Genomic DNA, 13,918 nt, shown 5'->3' on the forward strand with positions numbered 1-13,918 from the left:
TGACAAAGCAACTGCCAATCGGAGTGAAGAAGCAGCGTGAGGTAGGTCTGTAGTCGAGTCTGAGAAAATAATTCAAGATGGTGGAAAATGCGTATTTATGTATATATCTGATAAGTTTGGCATTTTATCTCATATATTTTGTTACTTTTATCGAGAAATAAATACTTTTAAATCCAAAAACACCCTTCTTGTAACTTAACAATACCTCTAAAGTGACTTTTGATACCGCTTTTAGAAACTAGCCAAGGAACGCCCATCAAGCAAGTGCGTGTCGCTCATTTTTGTAGCTAATGTGACTGTAGGGTAAGCGTTAACGCTTCCCATTCACTTTTAATGGGTGACGTCAAGCGTTGCCGAACTAAATTGTGGATCCGTCGGCGTCGCGTCACTGCGAAAGTTGAAAACTTCTCAACTTTTCAGGCGGCAACACGTACACCAGCCAATCAGATCGCTTTATGCAAATAACCTAGGCAAAGCCAGCCATTTACGTTTATGGAAGACCGGAGCATGTGTATTGCCAAGAGCCACTGTTATTGGCTGTTGGCCACACTTCAGACAAGCCGTCCGTCAAGCGTTAACGCTTCTGTCCCATGTGAATGTACCGTCACAGAATCACCATACATCAAGTCAGATTCATGCTGTCAGTCCGTACATTACTCATTACCCACACTGCTTTGCTGATTGTTTGTTGTCTCCTGTTCTGGCGCAGCCTGCCATGGAAGGTGTAGAGGTGAGATGGTGGTCCACTGGCTCCGCTCTCATTGTACTCGTGTTTATTCTGTGCTGGTGAAGTCTTTGTAACCGTATCTTTGTGTCTGTGGTGTAGTGCTTGATCTCTGTGTTTTACATTTGAGGCAAATCTGTTACCATATGATGCCCCTTGGATCTAGGCGATGGCTGCTGCACATTCGTTTTCAAACTTCAGAAACTGTTTATCTCGCCCCTCTGATATTCCCAGCAGATCTTCCCTGTTGATTATATATACATCACAGGAGGTACTCCAGGGTTTTCGCTGTTGGGTTAACCATTACTGCAATATGTTTTTCTCATCCCCACAGGAAATGAGGATCTGCTCAGCCATTATAAACCTATTCCACCTGATACCAGCTGCTCCGCAGACCCTGGTCAAACCTCTGCTTGAAGTGGTGATGAAGACTGAGAGGGCCATGCTCATAGAGGTACAACACATGTCGATTGCCTCTACATTTAGATGCTACTTTAAGTTTTAAAGGGTACAAAACACACACTGTTTCTGCTAATCTCATAGAGTAGGATTGCATCCTTCATATCTTTAAAGAGTTTTATCAGATTTATAAAAGACAGATCAGCTGGATTGCTACTTTTCGAAAAAGCACAGCGCAGTCACCGGCACGCAACACACACAAAACATTATCCCACTATCTCTGTATAACTTATGATTCACTACATGTTTGTGTCGTTTACATTATATGCACTTACATGCCGATTGCCAAAAAACAGACATTTGATGCCATTTTACTTACCGCCTGCGACTCATGACCCACTTGTTTTATCACTGAGACCGCCCCATTTCATCGAAATCCAGTTTTAAACTAACACACAAGCACAACTCCGCTTCTACCTGGGATAAACAAACTACATCCATGGGTTCCATAATGCTGGGTTCTTTGTGAAGCTGAACAAGCTTAAATTTCCAACACAAATCAAAACCCACTTCTTTGGTGACGTTTATTTCGTGTCAGCTTTTGGTTGGTGTGTGTATGCGCTATTCCAGGTGAAGTGCCCATATAAGGACTTTCACTGTACTTTCAGTACTCTTTACGCAACCAAATCAGTAGTCGAAAAAATTAACCCAGAGAAGTGCAGAAATACTCAAAATGTCCAAATGGTTCTTTGCACATGAGAAATCAAACTCTTTAACTGTTAAATCAAAATGCAATACCACTGAAATACTATTACCCTGCGTTTACACCAGCCGTGTTTAAGGAGTCAAAATCGCATCTACCGCGCCTAGTGTGCCGCTTGAACAGTTTGAGTGTACTCGCTTCATTCACGCGTGAAATTCTAGTCATTGATGCATTCATGTGGAAATTCGCGTCATGGGAGGGGCTTCTTCTCGCTTCCTGTAATCACGTCACTACTAAAGCAAGCTCCTGATTGGTTAACACGGCGCATTTTTCCGCCAAGGCTCAAATTTTTCAACTCACGCGTTTGCCGCGGAAATGCTATTTGCGCCATTCGCGCGAACTGGATGCATGAATGAGGCGGAATCGCATCTACCACGCCGGGCTAAACGCCTCATTTGCGCCACGAGACCTCCAGATGCACGTCTTCACATTGACTTAACATTGAAATCACTCACGATTGACGCCTCTATCTTGGCTGGTGTAAAGGCAGCATTAGACCCCCCTTTAATTGCATCAATAATTTGGGTATTAGGCCTACCTATGACATGAAGGTCAGAGGCCATGATATGCAAACTAAACGTTAAATTGACATTCCTTGAAGGCTGTTAAGTATAATGTTTCAGTTTTATAAGAGTATTTGTTGTTTTGTACCCCTACAGGCGGGCAGTCCCTTTAGAGAACCACTGATTAAGTTCCTGACACGTCATCCGTCACAAACAGTGGAGCTTTTCATGATGGAGGCAACGCTCAATGACCCACAGTGGAGCCGCATGTTTATGGTATTGTTTTGCCTTTTACTTGTATAAGCCCAAACAGTTATGCTTTTATGAAAAATTGCTTGCCATCAGTGGTGGCAATGGATTATGCTAAAAATGCTGTTTTTGAACTTGCATTTAGATTTATTCATTTGGTGCACCCTTTCATCCAATGTGCCTTGCAATGCATACAAAGTATATATTTTATCAATATGTCTCTTTCCTGGGATTTGCTTTCCTTTCCATGTTCCCTTCCAGTTAAGCTGCAGAAACCTACAACTTTTACTGTTCTTACCTCTGCAGAGCTTCTTGAAACACAAAGATGCCAAGCCCCTTAGAGACGTCTTGGCCTCCAACCCGAATCGTTTTGTCCCTCTATTGGTTCCGGCTGGTCCAGCAGCAACTGTAAGGCCTGGGTCACCCTCCACCAGCACATCCCGTCTGGACCTTCAGTTTCAAGCAATCAAGGTTGGCCATAGTTGTCTTCATTGAAGCCGTTTAATTTTAGATTTGATGTTTTGGAAATATTAAATGTTAAAAACTCACGCTCCTCAGATTATTAGCATCATAGTGAAAAATGATGAAGGCTGGTTGGCGGGGCAGCACTCTCTGGTCAGTCAGCTCAGGCGTGTGTGGGTCAGCGAGGCCTTCCAAGAACGCCACCGCAAAGACAACATGGCTGCAACGAACTGGAAGGAACCTAAACTACTAGCTTTCTGTCTGTTAAGCTACTGCAAGTAAGTGATTCTTAAGAAATTGTTCATTTAATTAACTCATCATCTTACATTTAAATTGAACCAATGGGGTGATTCTCACGAGATCCAGTGTCCATTCTCACGAAATCCGTGTCCAGCATCAGAATTTTTAAAAAGCCCTTGAAGCCAATTTTTTGTTTTTGCACATATAAGATTAAGGTCTGTACTTACTATAACCATTATTTTTAGAGGATTTATAACATATTTCCTATAAAATTATAAAAAAAATTTAGATTATCTTATAAAAAAATTAACATCACCACAACACGATATTACATTAAATATATGCATTTACAAACTCATGTTTCCGTAATGAGAACTAAGAAGTTGTCTAGGTACTATGACAAACAAAATTTCTATTTTTATCTTGAGAAAAAAAAAGAACTGCTTACTTGGTAGCCATCTTGAGTATCACAGTCAATTTTGTTCCTTCCAACAATTTTTTTTTTGAATAGTTAGTTCCTTGAGGGCTTAAACAATGATTGAAAATTGTTGCGGAGGATGAGAAACTTTTTTTCTTGGACACATTTATGTTCCTTATTATTGTCTCTACATTACCAATGATCACCAAATACCACATGTTTCTTTACTGTAAATGTTTATAGAATGACATGCACTGAAGCTTTTTATTTTTTAGATTTTTAAATTATAAATATTTCCATGTCAAAGAACCCAAATGCAGTCATGGACACTTGCGGTAATGAAAATTTTCCCATTAAATGTGAAAAAAATTTGTATGATATCATTTGAAATCATGTGCAAAATAGTACGTGAAGAGATGTTTGTAACTGTATGCTTCCTATTTTGATACTTTGCATTTACTCTATCAAAATGTTTCATGACGCCTCATAAGTCTAATTTCTTGAGAATCACCCAATGGCATTGATTTGGGTAGTTCTATTTGTTGGACCAATGACATATGGAGGGTGTTGGGGTTCTTGATGGAATAGAGACGTTGTTGTGTGTGGTACACACAGCTTCATAGGAAACAAATGTATTTACCATCAATGTGATTTTTACACAGTAATTGTATGTTATCCTTTAGGCGCAATTACTCTGAGATCGAGCTGCTCTTTCAGCTGCTGAGAGCCTTTACGGGCCGCTTCCTGTGCAACATGACTTTCTTGAAGGAGTACATGGAGGAGGAGATCCCTAAGAACTACAGCATAACGCACAAACGGGCCCTCTTTTTCCGCTTTGTGGAGTTCAATGACCCGCACTTCAATGATGAGCTTAAGGCAAAGGTGAGGATATGCGCATATCTGCCATCTGTGGAATTTTAACATGGTAGGAAACGCTCTCAATTTTGTCTTTACAATGACCTCTGATATTTGATTACGAGCTGCCCACAAGCATGACGGATCCAGCGACAGTGTAGACGGTGTTACTTTTCACACTCCGCTGTCAGCATTACAATAAGCACCTCTGTGGTCAAATTTCTGCTGTCATGCCCCCTTAGCGCTGGCCATTTAATCTGGCTTAATAATAACCGGAATTTAGTGAATATGCATGCACTAGATTAGATGGCAACAGGGACTGGCACATCTTACCATCAACCAATGCCTTTAAAAAGCACAGATGTTGTTGGAAATGGATGATAGTGGGATTTTTTTTTTTTGCTGGGACAGTGCACTGCTAAAGATTGTCACATGGTTTTAGGAGGCAAGTGAAAATAAGTTAATATACAGTTTAGCAGATCAAAATCAACTGACATTGCATCAAGGCATTGCATAATAATACAATACATGCATTCCCAAAGAATCAAACCCATATACAGAACCTGCCACTTTACCACATAAAGGATAAAAAAGTACCTGGATGAAGTCATTAGATCAGTTAATGCTTAAATAATAAGGTATAAGGGAAGCAATAACAATAACATTACAGATCATAATCTTTGCTGTTTTTATTGCTAAGCGCATATTTGCTCTGCTAAATCACCCCTCGTAGCCAAACAGACGCTGCATCACGAACATTCCCCAGGAGACCTTGACAGCTGCATGCTCTTAACAGAATACATGTTTAAGGTGATGTTTGCAGGCAGATGGAGCCTTGTGGTTTGGATGTGATGGATTGTGCAAAAGAGGGTTTGTTGCGATCCATCACTCATGTAAGCAGTGGAGGGCCTCATTAGAATGAGGGGTATTAAAGGAACACCTGCAGCCTGATGGCCCTCGGATGGAGCAGCTTATTTTTGAATAGACCCACTCTCACTCACGCAACAGCTAACATGCACTACCGCAATCATCTCTGACAATACAGACTCTAACCTCTGTTAAAGGGAAGCACAGAGCTAGCTTTATCGTACTTGTAGCAACACTTGAAAAATGTATGACATGGTTATTATCTCTCAGTATTGTTTGTCTTAATAATGTACATTGGAAAAGAAGTCATTAGCGTTCAGAGACACTAATTATACAACACGAGAGCTGAGGTCTGGAAAGTCAAGGTTGAGGGAATTGGGATCTTTGAGGCTCTGCAAACATACAGTCGAAAATAGACCAGTGTTGGGTATTGTATAGCGTTCATCAGACTGATTAATATCACTGTGAGCCACCAAACTGTGTCTGTCCCTATCTGTTCTGTCATTGGCACTTCTTAATGGCTTTATTTCTCTGCACTGCCAAAGTTGATAATTTACGCACATTTAATCAATTTATGGGATTTAAAATGTATGCTTAAAAACGTTAATCATATGAATCCATTAATACATTTTTCTCAAGCTATGGCAATTTAAGGTCAAATAAGGCAAAAACAGGGCAGGGTTCTGGGACCTGCATTTGCAAGTAGGCGCACAGTGTTTGCAAGTTGCAAGTAGGCGCACGCCGCACGCAAGTAGGCGCACGCCGCACGCAAGTAGGCGCACGCCGCACGCAAGTAGGCGCACGCCGCACGCAAGTAGGCGCACGCCGCACGCAAGTAGGCGCACGCCGCACGCAAGTAGGCGCACGCCGCACGCAAGTAGGCGCACGCCGCACGCAAGTAGGCGCACGCCGCACGCAAGTAGGCGCACGCCGCACGCAAGTAGGCGCACGCCGCACGCAAGTAGGCGCACGCCGCACGCAAGTAGGCGCACGCCGCACGCAAGTAGGCGCACGCCGCACGCAAGTAGGCGCACGCCGCACGCAAGTAGGCGCACGCCGCACGCAAGTAGGCGCACGCCGCACGCAAGTAGGCGCACGCCGCACGCAAGTAGGCGCACGCCGCACGCAAGTAGGCGCACGCCGCACGCAAGTAGGCGCACGCCGCACGCAAGTAGGCGCACGCCGCACGCAAGTAGGCGCACGCCGCACGCAAGTAGGCGCACGCCGCACGCAAGTAGGCGCACGCCGCACGCAAGTGGTTTGTTTTTTAGTCTGTGGGGGGTGATTTTCAGTGTTCCAATTTCAGTATCCAATAAAATTCCTTGTGCCTCGTTTCCACTATCCAGGTGTTGCAGCACATACTGAACCCAGCCTTCCTGTCCAGCTTTGAGAAAGGGGAAGGGGAGCAGCTGCTGGGGCCACCCAATCCAGAGGGTGACAACCCTGAGAGCATCACTAGCGTCTTCATCACCAAGGTAACAACTTTCGCCAGCATCACCGATTTGGCTTCAATGGCTGTGCTGTCACTCCCTCTTCATCAAGTCACCAGATCACCTAGTGTGACCTCTGGCTGTTATTTTACTGGCCAGAAATGTCAAGGCCACACTAAAGGTCATAGCGTTTGCTTTTAAAGCAAATCTGATGAGACGGAAAGGTGGAGGTTAATGTCTTCATTTATTTCACGCTTAAAATTGATTGTCTCTCCCCTCCTGGCTGTAATTATAACAAAGAGCAAACCAATCAGTCTATTTGTTTCTAGGCTTTGTTTTTTTCACCTCTGACAGGGGACCGACCGTTTAATGTTAAATTTAGCTTTTAATTCGGTATTGTCTGATTTAACTGCGCTCTTATCATCATTTCCTGTTCTCCTTTAAAATTAAATAAGCAAGCAAATGTTAAAGATTTAGGGGACTAAATTTAATAGATCTGAAAACATGTTCTGCATGTTTGTAATGGACGTCGCCCTGAAAATATTTTCTTCCAGGTGTTGGACCCTGAGAAACAGGCGGACCTGGCAGACTCTTTAAGGATCTACCTGCTTCAGTTCTCCACTCTGCTGGTTGAACACGCTCCTCATCACATCCATGACAACAACAAGAGTAGGAACAGCAAGCTGAGGCGTCTCATGACCTTCGCTTGGCCCTGCCTGCTCCCCAAAACATGCGTGGACCCCGCATGCAAGTACAGCGGCCACCTCCTACTGGCTCATATAATCGCCAAGTTTGCCATTCACAAGAAGATTGTACTACAGGTAATAGAAACAAACTGAATGAAATTAACTCTTTGGTGAAAACTCACTACTCTTATCTAAAGTCTGTCTTTTGTTGTGAACCGCTACTAAACATTGACGTTTCTGTTCTATGCAGGTTTTCCACAGTCTTCTGAAGGCTCACACCATGGAGGCCCGCGCCATCGTCCGTCAGGCCATGGCAATCCTCACGCCTGCGGTTCCTGCTCGGATGGAGGACGGCCATCAGATGCTCACACACTGGACCCGGAAGATTATCGTGGAAGAGGGCCACACAGTTCCTCAGCTGGTCCATATACTGCACCTTATAGTACAGCACTTCAGAGTATGTGACTTCAGTTGACTCATGCACACAATACACCAAAGGCTTTTTGGGACTTTAGCTTATTCACCGTATCCCCCAGAGTTAGATAAGTCCATGCATAGCTTTCTCATCTCCGTGCGTGCTGTAACTCTGTCTGACGCACCCACCGTTAGCCTAGCTTAGCACAAAGACTGGAAGTAAATGGCTCCAGCTAGCATACTGCTTCCAATAAGTGAATAACGCCAACTTTTTCTATTTATATGTGGTGATTTGTATAACTCTGGGGGATACAGTGAATAAGCTAGTCTCAAAACGTCGGCATGTTCTTTTTAACCCTTGTTTGGGCACATTAAAATCATCATGCTGCTTTAGTTTTATGTAAGTCGCAAACTTGTTGAATATATCAGGATTTATTCTGTTTATCAATGTTTAAATTAGCATTTTCTATTTACTGAGGTTAGCCTAAACCTCTCATGTTTCTGTGCACAGGTATATTACCCTGTTAGACATCACCTGGTTCAGCACATGATCAGCGCAATGCAGCGATTGGGCTTCACACCCAGTGTGACTATCGAGCAAAGGAAGTTAGCAGTGGATCTGGCTGAGGTGGTCATCAAATGGGAGCTCCAGAGAATCAAAGACCAGCAGGTTTGTCGCTTATCATAAATGTCATGTAACAAAATGCTTTGTATAAATGATCGAGATCTACAACGCAATTTATTTTTGCAGACGGAATCCGATGCAGATCCTGGAAATGTAGGCGAGGGTACGAGCGGATCCTCCGCTGTAAAAAGAGGAATATCCGTCGACTCTGCGCAGGACGTGAAGAGATTTCGCACGCCCGCTGGAGCTGTCGGCACGGTAAGGAAACCTTAAACCAACCGTGGCCTGTGTGTGACCGCTGAAATCAGCCTCTCGCTCTCTCTGTCCTGATGGACTCTGCCACTTTTTAATAAATCAGCTTTATTGTGTTTGTGTCGGTTTAAGCAGGTATTCGCCCGCAGTCAGTCTATGCCGGGCACCGAGGCTCTCCTTACCAAACCTGTGGAGAAACCGCAAACTGATACCGTGGTCAACTTCCTCATCCGCATTGCCTGCCAGGTCAATGAAGAAATGTTGCTCCCGATTAATGAATCTCTCAAAAGTTTAAAAATAAAGTTTACTGCTATTTCTGCTTTTGCAGGTCAATGAAAGCACTAATGTAGCTGGCTCTCCCGGTGAGCTGCTGTCGCGCCGTTGCGTGAACCTGATGAAGACAGCACTCAGACCGGACATGTGGCCTCGTGCCGAACTTAAACTGCAGTGGTTCGACAAGCTCCTTATGACTGTGGTGAGTCTGAAAGCCATTAGTTAACCAAACAATGGCCACCTTTTTGCCTTTAAGATCAATATGAAACACTGAATTATTTCTGTAATCTGAATAAAACATTGATATTCATTAAAATAAAATAATTGGAGGGTGGTACTTTATCCACCATGAATTTATTAGGTCATGAAAAAAGTGGCCATTATATATCAAGTGGTTGGAGGAAAGGGGTTGAAAAGTACAAAGAATCCTGTCTTGTCATCTTTGAAAAAAGTCCTCTAAAAAAGTTTAAAGAGTGAAGTCTTCATCCTGGAGAGGATCTTTTGGTGTTCCTGTCATTTGTCATATGCCGTTCCTCTCACATCTTCATTACCTCCAGTGCCTTTCCAAGAGCGGTTTTGATACCCGCCAAATCGATATTGCTGCTCTTATGACTGATTTTTCTTTCTTTGAAGTTCACCGGTGTGACTAATTCAGCTGTCATATGAGAAAACATCTCTCAGGCATTGTGAACTTCAACTATCTGCACTATTATTACTGTAACCTCCCAGCACAGTGCCAGTGTCAGACATTTGTGATGGAAACACTTATGATATGGCCCAGTTACTCGGTGTGCAGAGAGGAATCTTTTTATTACCCTTGCTTATCAATAGATCAGATTCCACATGGAAAATTCTTGGAAATCGGAATTGCAATGTTGTTTTGGTTGGAATAACATGAATGCCTTTGGCAATTTCTCCTTTTACTTCGACAACAGCTTTTTGGCAATAAATTGAGGATCAGGACACGCTTTAGGTGTGTAATTGATTCTTTAAGCATTTTATTATTCTTGTGTTGCCTCAGAAAATTCTAGGAAAGGATCAGTTTCAAAAGCTTCTGAAATCTTCTGATTCTTAATTTTAATCGTCAATCTCTGTATGCCAAGATTTGTATCTGTATCCCACTTGTAATTAGGACGCTCATTTACATTTATCTCATAAATACCATCATTTCAGCATGCCTTGAAGGCAGCAACCTTGCATGCTTTTTTTCTGTATGTGTGACACTCAGCTGTCTATTCAAGGGCAAATACTGACAGTGAGTGACGCATTGTATTTTTGCTCAAGTTGCGGATAATCTTTATATTTTGGGATTAGCCTACGTATTCCTTCCCAATAAACTCATTTTAGCTCTTTCAAATTTCATTGTATATATGTCATGCAGTGTCTCTACTTTTGTGCCAATCAGGGGAGTATTTCTGTACTGCCATGCCTCCAATCTATATTTCTTTATTTTCAGAATAGGTCAGTACCAATCTATCTATGGTACGAGTTTGACAAGCAGGTCATTCAGCTTCTGTGCACCAAAGCACTGTGAGGGCGTGAGCTGCTCTCTTATCTGAGCTAATGAACAGCTCCGCAAATCCCATTGCCTTTTATCATCTCATTGTGCTGGATTGTCAGTGATTAAACAACAGGATTTAGGGGCTGGGCTTAGCTTTGTGCAAATCTGCTTGTAGGTCCCTTGGTCCTCAGGGGCCATATTTAACTCTGTTGTCAATATTATATGCGTCTCTCCTTTCAGTGAGAACCTATATTTAACGTGATTTTGCATTCATTGTACCAACATGTGCACTGTTTGGCATACGCAAATTAATGGTTTATTCATTATAACACTTTATGGTTTTGTCTTACTACTTGCCCTAATAAAAAAATTGTTTGTACTAAAATTATGTCGGCAGAAAATGGCGTCATAAAATACCATAGAAATGTTTTTTTTTTGCGTACAATAACCGTATATTTGGATAAAATGTTCACATATTTTCCCATATTCGATGATCGTTTAAATTAACGATCAATCAATCGTATAATCGTTAACTGTAACAGTGCAATACAGCAGTGGCATATAGCCGATGACATAAAAGTGTGCGTAAAAACGCCAGCTTCTTCACGCAAATTAAAAGATTTTATTTTGTCTAAACAACATGCTAGTGGGATTGTAAAATGAGTCAATGTAGGTAGTGTTTTGATAAAAATCATAAATTTAATCTTGTAATGAAATATAATGACTAATAGACACAGTGTATAACTCCGCCTCACATGGGCATTTTGCCCAGTCGCATAAAGGTCTGTGCGTCCATGACAAAATAAAAGTTTCATTATCATCAAGTGTTATTTTTCTAGTTGTTGTTCACCTCTCTTTCCGAGTCATTTGTTGTAATTATATCCAAGAAGCACACGAAGGGCACTTTTCCCGTTGTCACCTCAGCTACGATCTGCAGCGTACTATCAGGAAAGATGCTTATATTATGAAGAATTCAACCTTTCATTAAAAAAAAAACCGCAACAGTCAACTTGGCTGGTGTGTAGCGCCTCAGCCAGTCAATAATGATGATCAATGATATATGTTACGGGCGTTCAGAGTGTAACGATGTAACGTCATTTACAGTTTACATTTTAGTTTCTTGCCAGAATTTAAGATTACATTTTAATCTGTTCATTAAAAACGGCTTCTGGTCTCCTACCCTGTGTATAGCAGCGTGTTTCTGTGTTAATCTTCAGGCATCCCTCTATCGGACCCTATCAGATCCACGGCTGATGCCATTTCATTGCGCTAGCAGCTAGCCTTGTGAGCCCAGCATCATTGTGATCATGGCTAGTTTAACTTCTGCGCACTTGTTTCATTTTTTTTCACCGGCTGTATGTGCTTTGCACAGGCACCTCACACACGTGCTTGCTTTTTCGACAATTGTTAAGTTTTATCGATTTAATTATTATCGACAATTAATCGAAGATCGATTAATTGTTAACATCCCTAGTGCATTAGTGTTAGTGTTGAAGGGTATATGTTAGAATCCACTTTGAAATATGTCCCAATTTTCTTGCTTTACTTTGTCTTTAAAGGGATAGTTCAGCAAAAAATGAACATTTTCTCATGATTTATCCTCAAACCATCCGAGATACATATATCCATCATCTTTCAAACAAACACAATTTGAGTTATTTTAGAAAATGAACTGGCATTTCCAAGCTTTATAACGGTGGAAAACAGTGTCCACGACTTTTAGCCCAGTAAAGTGCGCCCATCCTCCACAAAAGTAATCCTTACGACTCCAGGGGGTTAATAAAGGTCTTCTGAGAGTAGTTGATGTGATTTTTCAAGAAAAATATCCATATTAAAAACTTTACAAACTAAAATAAAAAGCTTCTGGTAACAACGCCATCTTGGACTCCTATGCATTTACGTGGGAGTATCAGCATATGATGCATAGTGATGTAGTGGCTTAGTGACTAACGCGGAAGTACATAGGAGAGAGCTTAAAACAAGGATTTTAAAAAAATGGTGGAGGATTTTGATATATTTTTCTTATAAAATTGCATCGATTGCCCTCATTTTCTAAAATAACTGGAATTGTTTTTGTCTGAAAGATGATGGACATATGTGTACCTGATGGCTTGAGGGTGAGTAAATCATGGCGTAATCTTCATTTTTTGCTATACTCTCCCTTCAAAACTCTCATTTAAGTTAAAATGCAAAGTAAACCTATTACAAAAATAAACATGCCTTAGGTGCCCAATTTACCAGCGTATGTTGTTCTGTTTTTTTATTTTTTTAGGAGCAGCCCGCCCAGGCAAACTTCTCCAACATCTGCACAGGGCTGGAGATTCTCAGCTTCCTTCTGTCAGTGCTGCAGCCTCCGGCCATCCTCGCTCACTTCAAGCCCCTGCAGCGCGGCATCGCAGCTTGCATGACTTGCGGCAACACTAAAGTGTTGCGTGCGGTGCACACCCTCCTGTCCAGGCTTATGAGCACCTTCCCTACAGAGCCCAGTGAGTAGATCAGCCACGACTGATGCAATATCTTTTCCTGGAGGTCTCAGTTGAGCATAGCTGTGGATATATGTAGGGCAAACAATAATTCCCTCATTTGATTTAAAGCACATCCAGAGAGCGGGATGCAGTCAAAGGGAATCATTTACAGGCTAGTGTTACGCTCTACAGCTGCCAACAGACAAATAAACAGCTTGACTGTCTACACATAAGACATTACAAAAGTCAGAAATGTGCTGAATGTTTGTGCTAATTTTGTTAAATCTTTTAAATCTCATAGGCTGCGAAGCTTTAGTACTGTATATGCAGCACATTAATAACATTAAACCATATTGGTTTTTGTGTTGGGAAATTTTGTCATGAGATGCAAAAATGCAATTTACTAGCATTTTCAATTTGGAAATAAAATAATTTAACATTTTGTTATTTACTTATTTCTTTATTTTCTTAAACGTATCCAGGTTGTGCTTATTTTGGAAGCCTTTTTTTCAGTATGTTTTGTTTCTTTCCCCAGCACATCCTCTGTGGCTTCAAAATATGAAGAGCTGGAGTGTTTGTATGCTGCCGTAGGGAAAGTCATTTATGAAGGCCTCACCAACTATGAGAAAGCCACCAGTGCAAACCCAACTCAACTATTTGGTGAGAAACTTTATAACAGCTGCATGAGACCAAAGGAAGTTATTTTGGAAACTTATTCACCGACACATTCATATGTACTGTTAAAGGCCTTCTTGATTATGATTTAACTTTTTTTTAAAGGGACATTTCACT

The 13,918-nt window shown here is 41.7% G+C and overlaps 1 protein-coding gene across 1 annotated transcript in view; it reads left to right on the forward strand.

Annotated features, from left to right (window-relative positions):
• Window positions 1-13,918, forward strand: part of trrap (transformation/transcription domain-associated protein) — a 104,177-nt gene that overhangs the window by 29,023 nt on the left and 61,236 nt on the right. Inside the window, exons 32-45 of the mRNA XM_073866823.1 lie at window positions 1,059-1,178; window positions 2,546-2,665; window positions 2,945-3,109; window positions 3,197-3,378; window positions 4,442-4,640; window positions 6,827-6,955; window positions 7,465-7,731; window positions 7,847-8,053; window positions 8,522-8,680; window positions 8,762-8,893; window positions 9,023-9,133; window positions 9,216-9,362; window positions 12,934-13,151; window positions 13,662-13,786. Coding sequence (XP_073722924.1) covers window positions 1,059-1,178; window positions 2,546-2,665; window positions 2,945-3,109; window positions 3,197-3,378; window positions 4,442-4,640; window positions 6,827-6,955; window positions 7,465-7,731; window positions 7,847-8,053; window positions 8,522-8,680; window positions 8,762-8,893; window positions 9,023-9,133; window positions 9,216-9,362; window positions 12,934-13,151; window positions 13,662-13,786 — 2,281 coding nt within the window. The remainder of the gene's footprint in view (window positions 1-1,058; window positions 1,179-2,545; window positions 2,666-2,944; window positions 3,110-3,196; window positions 3,379-4,441; window positions 4,641-6,826; window positions 6,956-7,464; window positions 7,732-7,846; window positions 8,054-8,521; window positions 8,681-8,761; window positions 8,894-9,022; window positions 9,134-9,215; window positions 9,363-12,933; window positions 13,152-13,661; window positions 13,787-13,918) is intronic.

Source organism: Misgurnus anguillicaudatus, chromosome 4 (assembly GCF_027580225.2).
Source record: "Misgurnus anguillicaudatus chromosome 4, ASM2758022v2, whole genome shotgun sequence".
NCBI classification, from domain to species: domain Eukaryota; kingdom Metazoa; phylum Chordata; class Actinopteri; order Cypriniformes; family Cobitidae; genus Misgurnus; species Misgurnus anguillicaudatus.